The sequence below is a fragment of the Zootoca vivipara genome, chromosome 3 (genome assembly GCF_963506605.1).
Source record: "Zootoca vivipara chromosome 3, rZooViv1.1, whole genome shotgun sequence".
Taxonomy (NCBI): domain Eukaryota; kingdom Metazoa; phylum Chordata; class Lepidosauria; order Squamata; family Lacertidae; genus Zootoca; species Zootoca vivipara.
Window position 1 is genome coordinate 39713494 of NC_083278.1, and position 23248 is coordinate 39736741.

At 41.1% G+C, this 23248-nt stretch overlaps 1 protein-coding gene across 1 annotated transcript in view; it reads right to left on the bottom strand.

The window, feature by feature from the left end:
* The window catches only part of TBX18 (T-box transcription factor 18), a 36189-nt gene extending 14527 nt beyond the window's left edge, over nucleotides 1-21662 (bottom strand). Inside the window, exons 1-4 of the mRNA XM_035109454.2 lie at nucleotides 20994-21662; nucleotides 18316-18511; nucleotides 15195-15296; nucleotides 10653-10824 (exon numbers count right to left, since the gene is read on the bottom strand). Of these exons, the coding sequence (XP_034965345.2) occupies nucleotides 10653-10824; nucleotides 15195-15296; nucleotides 18316-18511; nucleotides 20994-21273 (750 nt within the window). The 5' untranslated portion in view covers nucleotides 21274-21662. The remainder of the gene's footprint in view (nucleotides 1-10652; nucleotides 10825-15194; nucleotides 15297-18315; nucleotides 18512-20993) is intronic.
* Nucleotides 21663-23248: the final 1586 nt, after the last annotated feature.

A 23248-nucleotide genomic window follows, 5' to 3' on the forward strand; every position in this document is an offset into this window, starting at 1 on the left:
AAAGTACTCTGGGACTTTCTGTTTCTTGAATCATGAAACTCAACCGCTGAATACGCCCAACATATAAATAGTTACAAAGAATATTAGTTACGTTTTGTTTTTCATGTATTGCATGTACACAATTTTTTAATTTAAATCCTTACCACTGTTATTATTGAACTATGTAGCATGGATATATTTACAGAAGGACAGCCAAACACTGACCATGGACAGAGCAATCCTATACTGCAATTATACCAACTAGCAAGGGGCGACGGGGATACACCATCACTATGTAGGCCCAACAGCTGCCTACAACAATATGAGCTCAGCCCAGGAGGGGAATGGGAAACATGATAGAAAGATTTTTAAAGGCCTCAAAAATGCCAGTCACACCCCAGTGTCCTTGGCAACTCCACCAATGGCTGCCAATTCCCAGAAAGGGGCAGAGCTAACACCCGCCAACTGCACAGAAGCCAACCCACCATGACTGATCTGGGGGCATGGTCCACAAACCACCACAGCATAAGCAGCAAGTGCACAGCTTTCCCTACAGGAAAAAGGTTCAAGTCCCCAAACACGACGCTTGCCATGAGCTTAGGACTCTCTGCCCCATTTCTTGTGATGCAGGGTTTTGAGAGAGCTGAAGAATGAATACTGCAAAGGCTGAGAGACACCGAGATGCAATCGCAAGTGGCTGAGACCAACGTCTGTCAATCTAATAAATTATATGCTCATAGCTGCCAAGTTTTCGCTTTTCTCGCGAGGAAGCCTATTCAGCATAAGGGAAAATCCCTGTAAAAAAGGGATAACTTGGCAGCTATGTATATGCTCCTTTTATCCCATTATCCCTGCCAAGATATCTGGTAGATTTACCAAATGCTAAAATGAGGATATCCTTTACACAGGCAAGACTAAACGTCCTCCAATTAGCAGACTGGACAGGCCAACATAAAGGAGTGCCTAATAAGGATAGAGTTTGCGGCTGCAGCTCTATATCAGTAGAAGACATAACTCAGGTACTCCTTGAATGCCCTTTCTATGACGATTTCAGAATGGATTACATCCACCCATTGCTAAGATCACAGAAGGGAAGGTTGTCTCTTGCAAAGGCCTCTCTTTTTTTTTTGCTGTCCAACATTGAGAGAGATATACTTTAGAACATCAAAATTTCTTGTTACACAAATCTGTAAAGCCTTAACAAAACTTGAGGGGGCAACAGGAAATGATTTATCCACTAGGGGTTGGGGAGTAGAAATGTCAACCATGATTAGTAGCAGTGTTGTTGTTGTTGTTGTTGTTGTTGTTGTTTTATGTGTGTAATGGCTGCTTGCTAAACACAATAAACCAAAAGAAAAGGAAAAGGAAAACACAATGCTGTTGACCACAATCACCTCAGGACCCAAGTAGTTTCTCCCTAGGAACCCACAGGACCAATCCGCACCACCCAAGTTCACCCGATAGGCTAGGGCAGTGTAAGGTGTCATGGACAGTGGTGTAACTGGTGCTTTGCTGGTGGAGTGGGGCTTTTGCCAAATCCTAAAGCTCCCCACCAAGTTCAGCTGCACTATAGGATCGCACTTAAGACATACCTCATTCTAGAGAGCAAACAGAAAGAACTTCCACTTGTGCAACAGGCCTTTTTATCCTCTCCTCCTTCCCAGAAACCCTCTGAACACCCTCGAATTCTGCTCTGAAGGGTTGGGGGACCCTCTTGAGCAGATTTTGCAGGACAAGGACACTGGTGGAGGAAATGAGAGGAAGGTGGCGTCCTATAGTGTAAGTATGAGTTGAAGGAACACTGGATTCCACCCAGAGAATAAAGAATGGCCATTGTTCATATGTATATGTGGGTTCGTCTACATGTAGGCATGTGGTGATAATCACTGAGGCTGAACAGAACAAAAGCTAGCTAAATGACCCCAAAACTACTTCGTTACCTTGTTTAAAACTGGAAGTAGAAAGAGCAAGAGAAGATCTCAAAGGGAATCAGAAATGTTTGCACTAACACTGTATAGAAGACAGCTTTGGTTAACCAGAGTCCTGAAAGAAATAATTAAAACTGGAAATGCTTTGGACTAAATAAAACATTTCCAGTGAATCTGTGAGGTCTCCTCTCTCGTTCCTGAATTAGCAACTTCCGCTCTTTCCTTCTGATTCAAAGCTAGTTACGTGCAATGAAGCAAATGCCTAAATATTTTCATAATGCTGCATGAACCATGATTTTCAAACTCACTTGGAGAAAGCTTTGCATTCATTCTATGTTGCATATGAATTGACTGTGAATAGTTCAGAATCAAAAACATTAACTATTACTTTTGGAAGCCCATGGGGAGATTATATATAAACAGTTCCATGGGCACCAGGCGATAGAAAATCTAATTAAAAAGGAGGGAATTTTTTAATTTCCTGTTTCATTATTAGCCACAGAATACTAAATTCAGCAGTGCATGTCATCCTTCCCGCTGCCCTCCTTTTTTGGCACCACACTGAACGCCAAATACCATGAAACCTAATTACCCAAATAAAAGAAAGCCCTTTACATTTGGGGGGGGGGGGATTAGGTATTGTCTATCTGAGATCCTTTTATATGAATTAATTCCTCACTGGGGAACATGACACTGTTTTGGATAAGCAACTTTCTGGATACTTGAACTTTCACTAGACTGAAGTCAAACCATTACATCAGAAGAAAACCAAAAACATGCTTAGGTAAGATCTCCCAAATTCTGCACCTAATACAGCGCAAGATACAAGAAAGCTTTCTGCTGGGTTAAATATTACATTTTGAGAAAGGTTTTGATCTTTACATTATGCTTTGATAAAGGACCCTGAAAAGTAAGAAATTATGCTGCAATCCCGAACACATTGGCTTCAACCTAGCATGCCTTTTTCTGTATAGTCACATTCACACCATGCATATTATTATTCTTATAATTATTATCATTTATATCCCACTTTTGCCCCCCCCCAGAAGCTCAAGGTGGCCTAGATGGCTCTCCCCCTCCTCATTTCACTCCCACAATGACCTTGTGAGGTAGGTTGGGCTGAGAGGCAGTAACCAGCCCACCGTCACCCAATGACCTTCATGGATGACCTCTTTTTTGAATAAGAAAAAAAACTAGTCTAAGAAGGGGGCAGGGGATATATATATATATATATATATATATATATATATATATATATATATCCCATTCCTTTCCCCAAAGGGTGATATCATCTAAGTAAGTGTACGTAGCGGGGAGAGAGAAGGAAACACGAGATGGAGAGAAGCAGGCTGCAGTTTTCTGAGTGAGAGACAGATGAATACAATGGTACCTCGGTTTAAGAACAGCCCTGTTTACGAACAATTCGGTTTACAAACTCCGCAAAACCAGAAGTAGTGTCCCGGTTTGCAAACTTTACCTCAGCCTAAAAACGGAAGCCGAACAGTAGAAGGGCACTGGCAGCGGGAGGCCTCATTAGGGAAAGTGTGCCTCAATTTAAGAATGGTTTCGGTTTAAGAACAGACTTCCAGAACGGATTAAGTTCGTAAACCAAGGTACCACTGTACATTGCTTCGGGAGCTGTCTCTCTCTGAATAGCTTCTGTGGGGCAGTGGCCACTGTTACTTTCTACCTCACCTACAATAAAGGACAGTGTGGTGCATCACTGCCACTCACCCGACCTCTCGTTGGTCGTATCACTGCTGCTTGCCAGGAGATGGAAGGGCAAGGCAGCAGGGAGGTTGTCACGGTGCAAATGGACTGGCAGGAGTGCCAAGTTAACTTGGCCAGTGTGTTAGCACCATGCCAACCTCCCCAATGTGTTGTCCCTCCCTCTCCTGGGAAGCAGCAACATCGTGACTGACCAAAGGTCCCATGGCTGGTGGCACCACACCATCCACCACCACCACCAGTGACCTATATACATTTGCAAATGAACTCAAATACTAAAAAAAGTACAGCAAATTCTTTTGAAAGAACGCCAAACCTAGGAAAACGTTGCATCTCTGGAATTTCTCATTGCTCAGGGAAGTGGAGAGCGGATAGCTTTTATCTTCACAATGAAATTCATCAATGGGAGATGAATTCCCTGACTGAGTTTGCAACTCTATACACGTTTACGTGGAAATAATCCTCACTGAGCAGGCATGCATAGCCTTGTGTTGTAAAACACACTATTTTTTTCTTACACTGATACATGATATAAATCATATAATGCAAGATCAGAAAATCAGATGTGGGTGGCCTGATGGACTCCAAATCCAAAATTACAAAGGGCTTCTATTAAAGCATACAACATTTTTAAACTGTTTGTGAAGCACCTATGAAGCTAGATTTCACCATCACTTTCATAGCATCAAGAACCAGTACCACCGCAGTCCCCACACCTACAGTTTTACAGACAGGCAATCTTTAGTAAACTTCGGATTTGAGTACACACACACACATGATAATTTTGGATCAGCAGCAAAGACTAGAGAGAAATATATTGTGAATCTTTGTGTTCCCTCTCCCACTTCCCATTACAATGCTCCTGTCTTGTACAATAGAGATACACCCTTACTGTAAAGAAAGCTTTGAAATCTGGGTCTACTAGTGCAAATCTATATGTTCCCACTCAAAAGTAGGCTACATTGAGTTCACCAAATTTTACTCCCAGGTGAATGAGAACAGGGCTGTAGCCTGAATCAGTTAAAACCCAGCCAATCCAGTTACAGATTACTATAGATATTCTGCAAAACGTACCCCAAATATCCATCACCCACAAACATTTAGCTTTGCAACAGTAAATGGTCACAATTGCACTTTACAGCTCTATAATTTGTGGTCAAGATCGAGAGGATTACATGCAGAAAAATACTGCTCTCATTGCTCTGCTTCAGCTAAATTGTGGGTATGTCTTGTGCAAGATATATAGAAGGTGATCTCTGTTTATGTCTTGAAATAGAAAACAGTTAACTCCAGTTACAGTCACCAGCTTTCCCATGCAGGAGCTAATCTTTTGATCCTGGCCATAATGTCACCCCCATGTTGTAGCCTCCGCACATGAAAAACCTGATGGATCATTAACAGTTAATCCACATTTAGAACCCCGGTTGCACCTGGAACCTTCACCTATATATCCAACCAGCTGGAGTCAATGACAACCAACAGGTGTTGCTATCATCAAATGTTGTCAGTTTATATTTTTAGCCACTTACAAGCTGAGGCAACAGATTAGTAAACTTAGCCTGACTAGTTTTGTGCTGGATCACAGACTTAAGATATTGCAAGATTTTAAAAATGCTATTATGTTAGCAGGATTTTTTTGTCTTCTATTTAGTGATGCTTTCATGCTTCCAGCTGTATTTTCATAAGCATGACAAATTTTAGAATACCGTTGAAATTCTTAGAACAAGTGCAGTTACAATATATTAAAATGTTTTCTTTTGTAGTTCTCAAACTTTCTTTTATTAAACGAAATGATAAAGTATACAAAATATACATACAGAGATAGTATCAATAAAGTTAACATAATTCCTTGTTTTTATTTATTATCTTATCCATAAACCTGTCTTAAAAAGAAAAAGAAAACTAACAAATATTGCAACCAACACTCCATCTAAATTCCAAATCTGTAAATAAAATATAGGCATACAAACTTCCCATTCTGCCCTTGGTTTTAAATAACAAGAAAACACACAACAGGTAAAAAGGTAAAGGGACCCCTGACCATTAGGTCCAGTCATGACCGACTCTGGGGTTGCGGCGCTCATCTCGCATTATTGGCCGAGGGAGCTGGTGTACAGCTTCCAGGTCATGTGGCCAGCATGACAAAGCCACTTCTGGCGAACCAGAGCAGCACACGGAAACGCCGTTTACCTTCCCATTATCTATTTGCACTTTGACATGCTTTTGAACTGCTAAGTTGGCAGGAGCTGGGACCATGCAACGGGAGCTCACCCCGTTGTGGGGATTCGAACTGCCAACCTTCTGATCGGCAAGCCCTAGGCTCTGTGGTTTAACACAGTATTCTAAATTCCACCACTCAGGCATCTATGTTCCTACACTATGTCTGGTTTAAAGAACAGTACAGAGAGGACTGTACAGGAGTAATGCTTAACTAATTGATTACTTATTTGAGGGGCTGTTTGTGCCACAGATCTGCCTTTTTAAAAAAAAGCAAGAAGAAAAAATAATAAGGAAAACTGGAGACACCTTTTGTATCAAAAAGACTAAATTATCTGTATTCTGTGTCTCTGGTTCTGTACTAAATTAGGGAAAGGAGCAACGGTAGCAATGAGTAAGGTTAAGTATGGTGGTATTCTTTGTCTCATCCAAATGTGAGCAAGCAATATTTATGCATCCTTACTCATCATTGGTTCAACTGGGAATAAGCACTGTGCTAAGAATGTTTCAGGCCTAGATTATAATAAAAGCAATTTATTTTGCAAGGGTATAACAGTTCTGAATACCAGCTTCTTTAACTCTACCTCCATCTTTCCTCTCTGCATTTATATAAGAAACATTTTCCCCTGTGATTTATTCTACATGGGCAATCTTTCAGCCATCTCAAAACACTTTTTCATTCTGCTGTAAAGCAAAAGAATGAAAGTATACATGTTGGAACAGCCAGTTCTCTGGTTTATATTTCTGCATTTTCTGGTAACAATAAATGACATTCTTTGCAAACTTTCCAATTTTAGAAAGATGAATTTCTTATAAAATCTTTTGTCTCCAAAACCTATATTCTAATTTTCAAGGCACATTTCGGGACTGAATCAGTTCAATGTGTGTTTTGAAATACTCTAGGAAAAAGCTACTTGACTTTCCTCCAAGCTGAAGTACTCATTAAAGTGGAGTGCTCAAGTAATTCCAACCACGAATAGAGTTTTCAATTCAGAGGGGAAAGAAGTTAAACCTCATTATCACACAATATGGAAACTTGCTCTTTCCATCCAGAGACTTTGTTTGTAGACTACCATTATCACAGAGGTTTGTCTACCTGCTGCGTCCAATGAAAATAATGATTATAAGCAATCAATTCATGCATGATCAACCGCAGACTCCAGAACCTTTGCTGAATAAAACTCAGTTTTGGGAGTCTCCCATGTTTGGCTCTTAGAGTTTATTTGAAATTATGGGGCCAGAGCAGCACTTGATATACTGCACCCTATACCCTATTTTCTTTCTTTAACAGTGGCCTCATTATATAATATCCAATCCTATTACTCCTATTCATAGTACGGTAGCTGTAGGTATGCAACAGTGCTCCTGAAATAGAGTTAATTCACCTGTATCTATTGCTCAGCTTTACATCTCTCTTTCTAATGATACCAAGGGGGTTGTATATGTTCTAGATCAGTGCTAGCTCAGATGTCAGTTATGGGCAGGATAACAACCTAAAGCTAAATCTAGGCAAAACAGAAGTTCTTCAGTACAAAAGGAATCAGTTTCAGTGTCCAACGGGTGCCATAAAAGAGGCTACACTCCCTCTGATAACAAAGCCTTGCAGCTTGAGACTATGTTTGGACCCAACTTTGGACCTGGGTTGTCAGACTTCAGTCAGAAGCACCTTTGCAGAATTAAGATTGGCATGCCAGCTGCATCTCTTTCCTGGGACCCCTCAAACTTGCTATGGTGGTCTGTGTATTAGTCACATCTTGGTTTCTACATGGCGCTCTGCCTTTGAATGCAGTTAAGAAATGTGAACTCGTTCAGAATGCAACAGCCAGGCTTGATATGGGGGTGAAATATAGGGTTCATGTTTCACCCCACTCCAAGCTCCACTTTGTACCAACTGCCTTGGCTTCCTATTAATTTCTGGATATGATTTGAAGTTTGAGTTCTAAAAAAGCTCTAAGGGGCTGGAAACCAGTTTATTTGCATGTCTTTCTCCATATACAGTAATTCTGACCTAGAACTAAGGCATTCCAGACAGATCCTGTCCCTATAGGTATTCATAAGGTGAACAATGCAGAAAAAAAGCAGACCTCACTTCTGAAACTCTCTCAGCACACCCCAAGGAAATTCATTCAGATTCTTACTGCTTATATTCAGGGGAGAAATGAAAGCCTCTCCTTTTAATAAGCTCTCTCAGATATTTTCGCCCACTGAACTGAAACTGAAATAGTCTGCTGGGTTTTTTTTATATTTTATATTAAATTTATATTTTATATTAAATTTATATTTTACTGTTTTTACTTTACACTGTTCCAGTCTCCTTAGTGAGGAAGAACAGGATCTATATAATTTTTAAATAAATAAATATTACTCTTCCATCTAATTCACCTGATGATTGCAGAATCAAACCCCAGCAACCTAGGGACAAACTAGTGCTCAAAGTTACAGAGACAAAAAGTTAAACTTAGCTTTCAGCTGGCTTACAGAAATGTATTATGGGGTGCTTTGTTTATCTTCTAAAACATCATACAGTAGTCCCTCGACATACAAATTAATCGACATCCGATGTTTTCGACTTACGAACGGGACAAATGGCTGCATGCTTACAAATTTTTCTACATCCGAACGGAAACCGTTGGCTGTTTTAAATGCGATTTCCTTGACTTATGAATTTTAAATACGGTTTCCTCGACTTATGAATCTTTTCGAATTTTTTTCCTGTGGGAAACCACTTTTCGACTTACGATCTTTTCGACCTACAAATGTGCATTCGGAACGGATTAAGTTCATAAGTCGAGGGACCACTGTATTGACGTTTACAAAACAATTGGCCAGGCATTCCAATTTCCAACTCCTATCTCTGAACTGTTACTCATGGATGGCTGGGGGGAAAGACTCAGGCAAAGTGCAAAACATAGTTATGTGCGTCAAAATTCCATACAGCCTTGACTGAACTAAAGTCAGCTGTATTCCCAGAGATTCTAAAACAACTGACCATTTACAGTGGTCCCTCGACTTACGAGCTTAATCTGTTCCGAATGCACATTCGTAGGTTGAAAAGATCGTAAGTCGAAAAGCGGTTTCCCATAGGAAAAAAAATATTCGGAAAAATTCATAAGTCGAGGAAACCGCATTTAAAACCGCCAATGGTTTCTGTTCGTATGTAGAAAAATTTGTAAGCGTGCGGCCATTTGTCCCGTTCGTAAGTTGAAAACATCGGATGTTGAGTAATTCGTAAGTCGGGGAACCACTGTACCTTGTAATTTCATCCTTCCTTAGAACTCAAAAGAAGCTGATTTTCTACAAGTAATTCCCAAAATTTGCCTAACAACTTGCTCGTGGAAGAATAAGTAGCAGATTCATTCATAACTTCATTCAACAAAATTACGGACCCTAAAAGTGCTTAGAGCAGGCATCCCCAAACTCGGCCCTCCAGCTGTTTTGGGACTACAACTCCTATCATCGCTAGCTAACAGGACCAGTGGTCAGGGATGATGGGAATTGTAGTCCCAAAACAGCTGGAGGGCCGAGTTTGGGGGGTGTCTGGCTTAGAATATTCAGTATGGATCAGGGCTACAAAACAGCCAGAGGTGGCCTTGAAGAAATCATAGCATGCAAATCCTTCCCTCATGTGCCTGAGTGGGAAGCGTTCTCACAAGAGGGTGGTCATGTCTGTAAGAATATTAGGATGGCCATCACATCCCTCAGTTTTTAGAAATCCACCACAGTGTTCTCTTTAAAAGTGGTTAATTTACTCAATTATTAATGAATTTTCAAAATGTTCAAAGAGTCCCATCTCAAAACCATTTTATATAATTTTTTTTTACCAAGGCAGGAAATGTGGCTATTTTAAGGATTAACTGAAAGGTATTAGTTCGCCTGTCTATCTTCTGTCTCATAAACATTGAAGAGAAAATGAAATATTACCATACTATATTTTGTCATGTGAGGTGTTGTCATAGCTAAACAATCTGGAGCTTGCAAACAGAACACTTAACTGCACAATTCCCTGCCAGTGTTGCAGAAGTAATGAGCTTCAGCTATGAAAAGGTCTTGCTCCATAAGGTAGGTAATAAATCACTATCAGAGGGAATGTAGCTCTCGTGTTGCTCCTTTTAAATGCTGTTATTAACACCTCACGAGGCTTTTGCACAAATGATTTTATTTCTAAAAAATCATTAATTGAATTTTATTTTACCCAGTTAAGACTGCTAGATATTGTAGATGTTCACATTAAGTACAGACATATTGTTTCACCTTACAGAGGGGGATCTGAAGACTATGTATACAATGCCAATGTGTTCAGGTAGATCTGCACTTTCAGTTAAGTTAATTTAGGGCCTGTCCATACTTCTGCTTGTAGGAAGCACAGTTCCAAGCAGTTTTCTAGGCAAGAAAGAATCCAAGCCGTTTCCCCCTTGCCCTGTTCCTTTCCCGGGGAAAACCCGCTCTTTAGCTTTAAATCAGAACAAACAGAAATCTGCTGAAAACCCGATTTCGTTTGTTCTGATTGAGCGCTAAAGAGCGGTTTTCCCCAGGGGAAAGCAGCTGGAAAAGCAGAAGTATAGACGAGCCCTTACTTATGAGGCTCAGTTCTGCTTCTCCAACAGTCCAAATCATTCTGCGAGGGGAAATGGCACACAGTTACTGATTAATTGTTGTGGCGGGGAAGGGAAACGTGTCTGTATCTAACCCTAAGCTTCACAAAATCAATCGGTTTTTGCTAATGTGAAGGTGTAGGTCAAAAAAATAAAATACAAATACAAATGATGATTAAGTGCACATTGTAGAAAATAATATACTCACATGCCCCTGGTCATCCAGTTCATTGTTTGTAAGTTTCAGCTTGTCAAAGCTAATCACCTGCCTCATCCAAGTCTCTCCTGAGGCAGGTGAATCTGGGTGGATGTACACACGGGGAGGAACAGGCGAATCAGCATTCCCAGCTACCATCCATTTGGAGCTGTGATAAACATACCTATAGAAAGAAAGCCAATATGTATGAGATTCAGAATGCAAATTATGTGGTGTCATTGCTTAATCATTGTGGAGAAACTAGCGGGGAGAAAAAACAGATAGGGGAAGGAGAAAGAGCGACTCACTTCTAGGCAGCAGTATTTATTTATAAAGGAAAAACAGTTTGGTACCGACTATTTTTGTTTTATTTAGTCCTTTCCCCAAAATTAAACTAGCTGTTGAAAAATTTCAAATGGGGGTTGAACAAATTAGCTAACTATCAGAAGGATTCAGGAAAAGTTGTAGCCTAATATTTAACATCACAAATGGATTGTTTCAATGGATTGGAAGATCTCTTTTAAAGGCCACAAAATTACAATAATTCTGAGCTTTATCTTATAACCAGAATAATATTTTCACTTATAGGTCAATCCATTTAAAATAATTTATTGCAAACTGAGCCAATGAATATATTTATGAAGTATTTTCAGCCATTATAAAAATCTCTGTTAGGTGAAACTTTTTCATGTGCGTTTTAATTTTAGGACATTAGTTCTAAAAGGGAGTAAACATCATAAGTGCTATTTGCTCTCACACTGAAAATATAATTGTTTAATTGTAATGTGGCACAAGTAATCACAGCTGACACAATCAAGGCAAAATTGACATTTTGTCATAAAAGTATTTTTAAAATCTAAGGTTGTCAGAGAATTCCAACAGAAAAGGGAGAACTTGGCAGTGCTCACTTATTCATCCCATGACTGGAACAAGTATCAATCCAGCAATAATTATCAGTATTCACTGTTGCTCTTGTTTTCTGTCTGAAAATGATACGTAATTGATAACTCCCCTCATCTCATTTGCACTGAGTAATGTAAACATAATGCAATTATGAAATTAATTGCATCATTATCTATGTAAAATTCTGCGACGGAAGAAAGCAAGATGAATAGTGTAGCTTTTGTCAGAAGCCGAACTGCAGCAGACTGGAAACAGCACTGCCCCCAACAAACACAGGTCGGAATGGAAATTGATGCCTTCTTACACCTATACACAAGCCAAAGGCCCATCTATATGCAACTGCAAACACAGAACTCTTGCAAATAGGCTTGAATTATATGCTGGGCTGCAGCGAATATTAAAATACTTCAGGGCACTGGAATTCCATGCCAACCTCACAATTACTGGAATAGGGAGATCTATTGCAGTGATGCAGTTCTATCCTAATTTATTTTATTACAGAAACTTTTTTAAAAAAAAATCACTGTCGTTTTTCTATTTGCAAACTATACTGTACTATGGTCCTAAGTATTATCTTAACATTTCATTTCATATATTTACAACAGCATTAAACATTAACTGGGCTTAAATAATGAATGATTAAATATCAGAAATTTAGTTTAAACTGCTTACGACTACAGTTGAATAATGGCCTTGACATCAAGAGAAGCAGAAGTGGGATCAGCCAGCTTGAATTCAAAGTGTCCCTTCTTCAAATGGAAAGGCTCCTACCGTTTGCTGAAAGGTTGTAAGCCTAGCAAACGCTCCTGCTGGCTGATTCATCAATTTCCCTTCCCTTTGCAGATCCAGCACCACCACTACCTATTCCAGATGGCCCCCTACCCCACAGAGCAGATGTTCAGGAGGTGAAGGGGATAGCATAAAAAAGGGAGAAATCAAGGGGGAAACACCTATCCGTCTCACCCCCACAACACACCACAGACAGAGGAAGTGTCCCATGTTCTGTTCACAAGAACTCAGAATCTGATCCTATGGACACACTCTACAAAACGCTGGTCCCATTTAAGCCATTTAAAATGATATTAGTCATTTAATTTTAATTAAATCCATTATATAAAAAGCTTTCTACCTCAGTTGAAGGGGAACGGGGTTGGAGGGGGGTAATGAGTATGCCGTCTGACATACAGAAAGACTGAAATGTACAAGAAAATCATTTGCGTGTGTGAATTGCGGACATAAAGTTCAGTCAAACCAATCTACTGGTGGTTTAATTTCATTACTAATTTCAATCTTGAAATATGTTGTTGCTAACTTTAGAGATATGCCATTGCAAAAAAAATATGCCGAATGTATGAGCGTTCATGAATACTTATCAAGTTCAATGGGACCTCCTCTGAAAAAAGCCTTATTTAGGTTTGTACGCTTAGACTAACTCATCAAATGCTATCTGACTCCCAATTCAGACCCAAGACACTGATCTTTAAAAAACAATCTAATTTATGTTGAGCCAAAGGAAAGATTACGGACTGCAATCCAGCCAGTTATACAATTTTAAGACTGACTAAACAGTGTATCCAATGTTTTCCTTTTATATACAGGGACAAATAATAGATGGAAATTTAATAACAATGTGGCAAGGGCAAACAAATTCAACTATCCCACAAAGCAAGCGTAATTATGCCATGCTCCTGCTAGTGCAAGGCGCAAGCTAGATAAAATAAAGTAAAACCGTAATGATCCTAATTATTCTGACACATTTAAATTAACCATTTAAATCCAGATATTCTGTCAAAACGTAGAAATGAACCAGGCCATCTAAAAGCAGCAATATTCCAGCCAGACGGGCAGGGTATTAATAATAATAATAATAATAATAATAATAATAATAATAATAATAATAATATATTATTATTATTATTATTAAGAAAATATCAGAGTTGCATAGATTTTTTCCCAAATTAATGCTGGAATCACAGCCTGGTATTACAACCATGAGTAAATTATGTTGGAAGCATGTCTCATGGGTACTTTCATGAAATGGCTACAAGCAAAAAATGGTAAAGCTCTCCAATGAATATACAGAGCTCTGTGTCAATGCAGAAGCGCACATAGCACCTTCATTTTGGCCTCAAGACGCACTTCTTCATCTTGGCCTATGACACCTGAGATATTTTCAGTACCTACCCTATTCTTATAACAGTAATTTGCTTTAAACTGTTTTTAATGTTACATTTTTAAATTGCCATAGCTCACTTATATTGAAGGGCAGGTAAGAAAGTCGTCAACAACCAAAGAAATCAATCCAGTTTTCACAACACTTGTGGTAAATGCTCCATAAAGCCATGAGGTATGAGTGTACACAACATTCTTTGCCAGAAAAAAAAATGGACACAGGCTTTGCTTATACAAAATTCCATGTCCATATCAGAGCCTGGACCAAAAAGCATTCTCTGTTCCTTAATATCATACAATCTATAACCGAACTGCAAGTTTGCCCTCACTTTTGAATTGATGATTTGCTGATAAACTTGTTAAACGTAAAACAGAACTAATAATGACACATAATATGTAAGATGACTGGTTTAAAAAAGGAGCAAAAACTTCAGACCATATACAAGGCATGACTGAACCTATTTATACAACAAGACTGAAAGGACTGGGAGAAAGTTAAGCATAAGGAAGTTATCTTCCTGAAGTTCGATAACTTGGGCTTCTTAACGAAAGAATTTTTTAAAACTGTTCTAATGATGGCGTCATTAAAAGTGCTAATAGGCAAGAACACGGAGAACCATTTGGGCAACCCTTCTTTAATGCAACAGCAAATATACTTGGGATGCAGATCTGTCATCTCTTAAATTGCTAAAAGAAGTCACTGTGTTCCCATTCCTACAAATTCATGCCAGGAGTTCTAGAGGGAAATGATTACTTAGATGTGCATTGCCTTGGTCGAGGTCTACATGATCAAGACCTTATGTTAAAGCATTTAAGGAGTGATTACTGATAGCTACTAGCCAATTACTGCAAATGGCTGCACAGACAGAAATGCTGTTAAATAACTAAACAAAGAAAGCCACCAAAAGTGCTATTCTGCAATTATACTCAAACCTGTGCCTCGTACACTCTCTTGAAATAATCTGATAGTTGAAGTAAGTTATATGTTTAGGACAGAATCTGGGGTTTTTCCCCATTTACTTACCGGTATTAATGTTTAATGTTTAATAACCTTATGCAGAGAACTGCTGATTGAATATATCTAGCCACTGAAAATACGCAATAGTCTCTCATAGTGCTGTTCTTTAACTGAGTTGGCATAGTGGTTTATACAGGTTATGGAAAATCCACCCCAGTCTTCCCAGCTTCAATAAGTATTCCCAAGTAAGGGGGCTCAAGGACAGCAGCTTGTGACGGGGGGGGGGGGGGAGAATATGATTTGGATAATGTAGAATGTGTTCAAAATATGAGCCAATGTACAAAGCAGTTCAATAAAACAAGCCTTGATTGTTCTCACGTGCTTGGCACAAGGCACTTATTTTTCATGCAGTGAGATGAAGATAGGAATTTGGGAGTTAAGCACAACCTTCTGTTAATTTCCAAACTAGCAATATTCTTTTGCAGTTCTTGATATCCCAAAGTCTTATATAAAGCAATTACCTGTATCTTTTGTTATCCACAGGGACAATGTCCATGGCAATATAGTATTGCTGATGAGGGTCTAGGCCTGAAATTTTCACTCTCATTGCAGGAAACATCCGTCTGAACACAGAAAAGAAGAGCATTTAATAAAAAACAGACATGGAATACAGAAACAGCAACATGTTTGTGAAATCTACCTTACCTCCAACTCTTTTTCATTTAAAGTTATTTGTGGGAAGCTTCTCTTTTTAAATACTGGTAATTATACTCATTCACAAAATAAGACTTATGGCACACGCCTCCATGGATTCTACATTTTTGGCTGAACAACACTTGTGGTTTTTTCCTGAAATTTCTTCAAAGAGCAAACTGCCAAATCATTCAAGATGCAATTGTTACGCATTTTTTAATGGAGATTTTCTTTCAGCAGTTTTTTTTAAAAAAAGGTAATTCTAAGAAAAGATGTGCTTAATTTGAAACTGTAATTCACAAAAGTACAGATTTTTCAGAGATTGCTGTTTGGATTCTAAACAAATAGGATTTTTAAGCCACAGGCCAATAGATTATTGCTTCCGGCACTGGCTTTGTATGCAATGAGCATCTTCCCCATGTACACAACTGTGTATTGAAATCATGAGCAGCAGCCACACAGGTGGTGCTTGTATTTTTTTCCCGGTGCAGGCTTGTACTGATTACCTAGATCACATAAAAATATTTTTAAGAGTGTTAACCAGGGAGAGTGTCGTCGTGATCATTGCCTGCTCAGTGGTTTCCCAATGGCATCTAGTTGCCCAGCGGGAAAACAGAATGCTGGACTAAATGGGTCTATGGTCTGATCCAGCAGGACATTCCTTATATGCTTAAGATGACATTAGAAACAAGTCCCATTCAAATGAATGGGGTTTACTTCTGCAGAAATGCAATCAGGATTGGGCTACAATTTAAGTCTAAGTTTGCAGTCCTATACAAACTTAACTTAGGAGTAAATACCATTAAACTCAACGGGGCTTACTTCTGTGTAGACATGAATAGGATTTCACTAGGAGGTGAATTAGTTACTTGAGGTGCAATCCTAACCTGTTTTCTCATAAGAAATTCCCACTAACTTCAAAGGAACTTACTCTCTAATAAATATACTCTGCTTTCTCTTCAGATCGCATAAATATGCTTGGGACTGCAGCCTTTTTATTATTTAACAATATCAAACCATTAGCAATTCTATAATGGAATTCTATGGAATGACAGTCTAAATATAGAATCATGACAATGCCATAGGATTTATTATACTAGTATAGACAAAGTACAAACGAAGAGCACAGCTCCCATTCGTTTCAATTGGGCTTGCAGAGGGACCGTTTAAGGAATGCGTTTTATGAATTCAGAAGATATGTAAAATCTTCATTTTAGATAAATTTCATTTTCTTAGGGACAGGAATTGAAATCAAATCTACACTAATACAAAGATGCACATGTGAAGCTTTGCTAGAATCAAACTGAAGTGTTTATATGTTGTAGAAGTTTTAAATACATTTTATTTTCTAACTAACATATACCCAATACCTGTCTCTATTCATCTGTTTTGAAGGATTTTTTTCCACAAAGGCAAGCTATATTTTTCTTTCTATACAAATGAACGTGCAGTGCTATTTTCTTGTATTACTGATGTTGTTCGAAATGCATGAAATCAAAGTTAGATTTCATGGGGAAAGGGGGAAGGGGGGGAAGGAGTTATTGACATCATGGCTAACTAAAAAAGAGGGCAAAACTAGCTGCTGCTAACTAGTTCTTGCTGTTATTTCAGTGCACCTGTAAGATAAAAAAGAAAAATTTTGACAGGACAACTTTTAAGACAAATGTTGCCTTGTGCTGTTTAAGACTGCACTTCAATCATTAATAAAGCCCCTCTGAAAATGTAGAAGGTAACATATGGATACAATAAAATATGTTTCTGTAATTTCTAATAAGTTCAGATACTTTTATACTGTGCAGGTTTTTACCATGTGTATTCTTTGGAAAGGAAAGGGGAAAAGTTCTTTTAAGAACCTAGCATTCATGCCCTTTAACATAATGAACAGGAAACCTAGAAGTCCACATATTTCTATATCATCTGAAATGACTGTGGCCTATCCAGCTTTATAAATCAATTTGCTTAATTCATTTTGACATATTGACAGATTTGGGATCGTATTCACAACTTTAAGCATTATAGAAATTAAGAGGCAATTTAAACATCCAGCTTCTGCAGCATAAAGACTTTGTATTTAATTAAGGTGGTGGAGCAGGCTGTCTTGTGAAACAACATGCTGCAACATATAACATCTTAAGCCATCCACATTGCAAAACCAAGAGAGATCAATGGGTTCTCCTGTATATATAGATTTGACTTGATCTTCTGCAATAATCTACTCAGAAAACATCTAGTAGAATTTTAGTCATGCTAAAAATGCCAGGCATTGTAATTATACACGTCATATATATATTTCTACAGAGTCAATACAGACTTCTTAAGACGCAGACGGCTCACTTCTAAAATGATCCGATCACTTGGAAACAATTCAATTGTAAATCAAGTGAATTTATTTCAAGTACTCCAAATCAGGCTGTTAGTTTGCAAAACCTTATTGCCACTTACTTTAAAATCAGTATGTCTAGGTCAGGGGCAAAATGACCTGTCTAATAACCAAACCTTAAACAAACGACACAGAACTCAACAGTTTACAAAGACCTGCTCACGAGTAGTTTAGAGTAACAGAATGCTGCTTGGAAATAAAACACCTTTTAGGGTTGTTAAGCAGATAAACTAAGGCTATTGAGAGATGAATGGGACTGTTTTGGGGCAATTCCCTCCGGCTGAATGTGAGGGAGAGAACTGGCAAGAGTGCGCAAAATGGATGAATGGCATGGCATTCGCAATGAAATTTCGCGGGGAGGCAAATCTCTGCCAGGAGAGGAAACGCTAAACCTCGGCCCGTCTCCAAGTGGCGCAGCGCCGTTCGCGAAAGCGGGAGAGGCGCCTAAGGGCGCTGCGGGCCTGCCGCTCTTTCCGAAGTGTTTCGACCGGTCTTTCCTATGGCTGCCTGCCTGGCTGGGCCCGGGAGGCCTTGCTTTGCTCGTGTTGTTTCGGGTTTGAGCTTCTTACCTTCCCGCCTTGGTGATGATCATCTCGGTGCCGATCTCGTGAAAGCGCTTCCAGAGCTCTGCGCCCTGCAGGTCGACGCGAGGCACTGGCGGGGCCAGCAAGGGAGAAGCAGGCCTGGAGGAGCCTTTGGCCTTGGCGGGGCCTCCGGGGGACAGCGGCGGCGACGTAGAGCTCAGGAAGCTGTCCTCGCAGCCACCTGCAGGAGGAAAGGGGGCGACGAATTAGAGAGAGCGCCGGGCAAAGAAACGCGAGTCCCGGAGGCGCCAAACCTATAGAGGCATGTGCCGTTTTTGCTGCCTTGCGCGTCTTTGGCTCCTCGGGAAAGGCCGCCGCTTCTAGGGATCACGGGCCAAGCCCATAGCTGTCAAGTTTTCCCTTTTCTCGCGAGGAAGCCTATTCAGCATAAGAGAATTTCCCTTAAAAAGGGGGAGAACTTGACAGCTATGCAAGCCAGGAAAGGGCGCGGGGCCCCCTTCCTTCTCCCAGCGGCACGTGCGTCCTGCGCCTTCCCCCGCACAGAGGAGCGCGCGAGGCTGCGCCGAAGCGAGCAAAAACGCAAAAGGAATGCAAAAGGAAGAGGATGGGAAGGGGATTCGCTTGCAGAAAGGCCGCCGGGCCCGGCCAAAGGCGGGAAGGAAAGAAGTGCCTGTTTCCCTCACCGCCACACCAGGGAGACGAGCCCCGGAAGGGGGCCGGGGTCCAGGGGGTCTTTCGGGAGTAGGCGCGCGCGTCCTTGCGAAAGACGTGGCCGTTCCTCCCAGCACTAGGAAGCCCCCTTCGGGTCAACAAGGGCGGCTTGGAGGAAGCCGGCCGCCTCGAGCCCGTCTGCCGGGAGATCGAGGGCCTTCGCTTAGAGGAAGGCCCGTCGGTGTCAGTGGAAGTCTCGCTCGCTTGCATGCTATGCCGAGCTTCTAATCTAGTTCGAGGTGCATCTTTTCTTCAATAATAGCGCAACTCCGCACAAGAAGCTTTAAGAGCCTCGGTTTCTCTGCAAGAATTAGAGTATTGCGGCATCTTTATGATGGCATGAGTTTTCATAAACTACAGCTATTTTCTTCGGAAAACACATTCATTTTCGCTGGGGGGACATTTGGGCAGGTTCTGCAACAGTTTTCGGGGATTATGGGGTGCAAAACTGCGCAGGCCCAAATGCTATAAAAGTATACATGATCGAAGCAATAAAACCGGCGTTTAAACTGTACTGTAGAGACGTTCTTAAGATTTCTGTGGGTTACACCTAGATTGCCCGTGCGACCCTAGACGCTACTCAGCAAGACCCACTGAGTTCAATAGAATTTTCGCCCAGATAAGTGGGCATAGGATTGCAGTCTAAAATAGAAAGCCAAGCATTCCAATCCAAAACACATTTGAAAATGGATTAAATGGATTAAATATAAAATGGATTAAATATAAAAGGAACTAGTTTCTTTTCTCTTTTATAAAGGATGCTAATCCATTTTCTCGCTAAATAAATCCCTAAAATAATGTACTAGTCATTTTAGTTTCATTTTTTGTGGGAGGGCACCAAAATAATAAAAATGAATGACTATAAACAAATAATATGGAACGTGTTGTTCCATATAATTATTATTTGTATATGTTAATTTGATATTTAATAAAAGACATCCAACATCTTCTGACTCTGGGTGCACTTAAAACCTCTGTGTTTCTAATTAGTTAAAGCTGAAGCAGATATTAAAACTATAGTGTGGAAAAAAGACCGAGAATGTTATTAAGTATCTGTTCATTAGTTTGGCACCTAAACAGAACAATTAAGACATAAGTGGGTGTGCTTGAGCATTCCTATTAAGAATAAAAAACACATCAGCTAGAAATAGTTAAGACTGGATTTGGTATAAACTGGATGATTTATTAATGGATATTAACTCAGCTCTAAAATAAAATAGGATGAGCTATATATGTCAGGCTAAATAAGGGTTAAAACCATCTGCAATTAACTGATAAAGTTAAGAACATCTAATAGTACTATCACAACCAGTAATTTAAAGATAAACCCTCATGTATGTAATTCCTTTCGGTACCAGTAAGATTTACGCGCAGGCCTGATTTCTTTTGGATTGTGCCCGCTGTTTGAAACCAAGTATTGTAACCCGTTTGGTTTAGCGTCACAAGACTCTTGTGTTCGCACGCTTTGGGCGCTTCCTTGGGATCAAGTCCCAATGAACTCAAACAGATGAGGAAACCCATAGGACTGGGCTACAGATCAGAATGGAGAGGAGTCGCACGGATATTGCAATGTGCATAAAATTAATGCTGAATAATGAAAACGATCGTGGGGGGGGGGGGTATTCTCACGCCATCGGAAGTATTCTTGAACAATAGCGGGTTGATCTTGCATGCCCACCCACTCAGACCTGGGAAAGCTGGGTGGTGGTGGGGGGGGAGGACTTGGGCACAGTTAAAGATCGCCTGATTTTTACTGGGTACCGAGGGCAAGCTCTGGGCCATGACAGCTGTCCCCGGAAAGGCCACTCGGTTTGCGTGCAATGAGAGCACGATTGCCTCCCCCCGGGGGGGGGGGCGAAGCCTTCAGAAGCGGGGAGCCTGGGGAGACGGGCTTTAACGGAAAGAAGGGGAGCCCGAGAGGGGCATTCCCCACTCCCCCACCCCGCAACAACACAGGCCGGGGCGCTAAGGGGGCTGACTCGCTCACTCACCGGGAGGCAGAGCCCGGACGCCGCAGCTCCTCTCGGCCGCGGCTGGCCCCGTCTCGGCGCTGGGCGCCAAAGCGTCCGCGCCTTCCTCGGCGCCCTTCCTGCAGCTGCTCGCCCCTTCGGCGGCCGCCGGTGGAGCCTCTTCCCCGGCCACTTTCCTCCGCTTCGGCGGCTGTTGCTGCTCCTGTTGCTGCTTCTCGGTGCCGATGAGGGCTTCCACCGAGAAGGCGTGCGCCTTGAGGCTCAGCATGGCGCACGGGGACGCTCGCCTTTTCTCCGCCATGCCCGGGCCGGACTCTTCCCCGGGCGCCTGATCGCCTCCTTCCAGGCCGCGCCGTCCGCCTTCGCGTCGCCTCCTTCTCTTTTACATCCGACTTCAGGCAGCCCAAAGAGGTTTGGGATTTGTGTCCACCCTCCTCCTCCTCCTCTTCTCCCTTTCCCTCCTCTTTTCTTTCCAAACCCGATCTATTCCTTTTTGGAAAAGCAGCGCTTCTCTTCTTCTTCTTCTTCTCCTCCTCCTCCCCCTCCTCCTCTTCTTCCTGCAAGCTCTGCTTCGTCTGAGGGGCCAAACAGCTCTGACATGGGTAACAAACGCTCTGCGGACACAAATTAGGGCTTGTAATTGAAATTTGTTGCCTTGATCTGTCAGCACTTCCAGGCAGGAGACCGGTGGGAAGAACTTGCTCATTAGTGTCAATAAAGGGACGGCGGCGGGGCGGAGCCCGCAGGACCGGAACGGCTGTCAATCAGGAGGTGCCCTCGGCCAATCAGAATTTACGGGTCCCCCACCCTCCCCCCCGAAACCGGTTGCTTCTTCCTTAGAAGGTTATGCAAGTGAATGGGGAGCGGGGGAGAAACTTAAGGGGTGCCTGCCACCCTCTCTTCCGTTCCTAGCACCCCAAAGCAACCCTGTCTCTTTCATATTCTTACAGTAAGGTTACCAGGCGTCCCCGTTTCCCGGGGACAGTCCCCGGATTTACTAATCAGTCCCCATAGAAAATCCATTGAAGTTGAAAAGTGTCCCCGAGTTCATTGAAAAAAAAAATCTGGTAGCCTTATTTTACAGCCCTTTGCTTTCTCCAGGCAAGGTGCTGGATTTATCTATCATTTAACCAAAAATCAACTAATCAAGTGGACCTAGTCTAGTAATCCAGATCTGGGTGGTATCAGGGGGGAAGGGGGGGGACTGACTGGGTTCTAGTTCCACCTCCTTGGGGAGACCCGTTGGGTGGCTCTGGGAGAGTCCCGGTTTTTCAGCCTTAGTTTTCCATCCGTAAAATGGAAATAACAGCGACTGTGTTTGCAAGGGAAATGTGTGCTCACGCAGTGTAAACGTTGCAGAAGGGATGTTTTACAAAATTACAGACAGCTCGGGCTGGTATAGCGCAAGCCCTTTGCAGTCGTTTTTCACTTTGCTCCCCAACCCCAAAAATAAACAATAAATAAACTGAGATATACAGTAAATATTTATTTAAAGTATAGCATTTTTTTATTTAGAAGCAGAGAGAATAATTAATGCATTCTTATGGATATATTTCCTAAGGACAATTGTTTTGTTCCTTTCCAGCATAAACTGAGCAGTGAACGTTTAGTTTTTAAAAAAATATCAATAGTAAAAAAAAATATTGTGTAGAATAAGAGCTACATATTTAATCCTCCATAGAGGGATCTTTAGACATGTTTAAAACTGCACCCGAACCCTGAAGTCGTAGCGCACCATCTACTGTCCTGGGAAATTCTGCGCAAGAGCAGAGACCGTTGTTCCTATATTCTTTCAAATGTGAATTGAACATAAGGATTTCCCCCTGGTGAAAGCAGGATCCTTTTATTTCCATCAGTTATATTCCCAGGAGTCTGCGATTCCCATAAAGTCAACGCGGGTATAGTGCCACCCACTGTTACCCTTCCCCTTGTATTTCCCCTCACTAATGACCTAGGGCTGAAAGCTTTAATCGAATAATAGATATCATTCATCGGATAATATACCGACTGCAAGGTTACAATATAATTTTAATCTCATATGAATTTGTTTCTCTGATGGTGCCTGGTAAATAAATATTAATCCATGCGCCACCTCTTCTGTTTTAACCCCCCACGCCCTTTTGCGATTTAACTGATAATTTCCCAAACCATTAGCATACGACCCGGGGCGGATTATACAAATTAACCACACTGTGTACACTTTCCAAATTGAGCTGTGGACCTCCTTATGTTTATTCAAAATTATGTACGCTATCTTTGCGAACATTCTCAGAAGC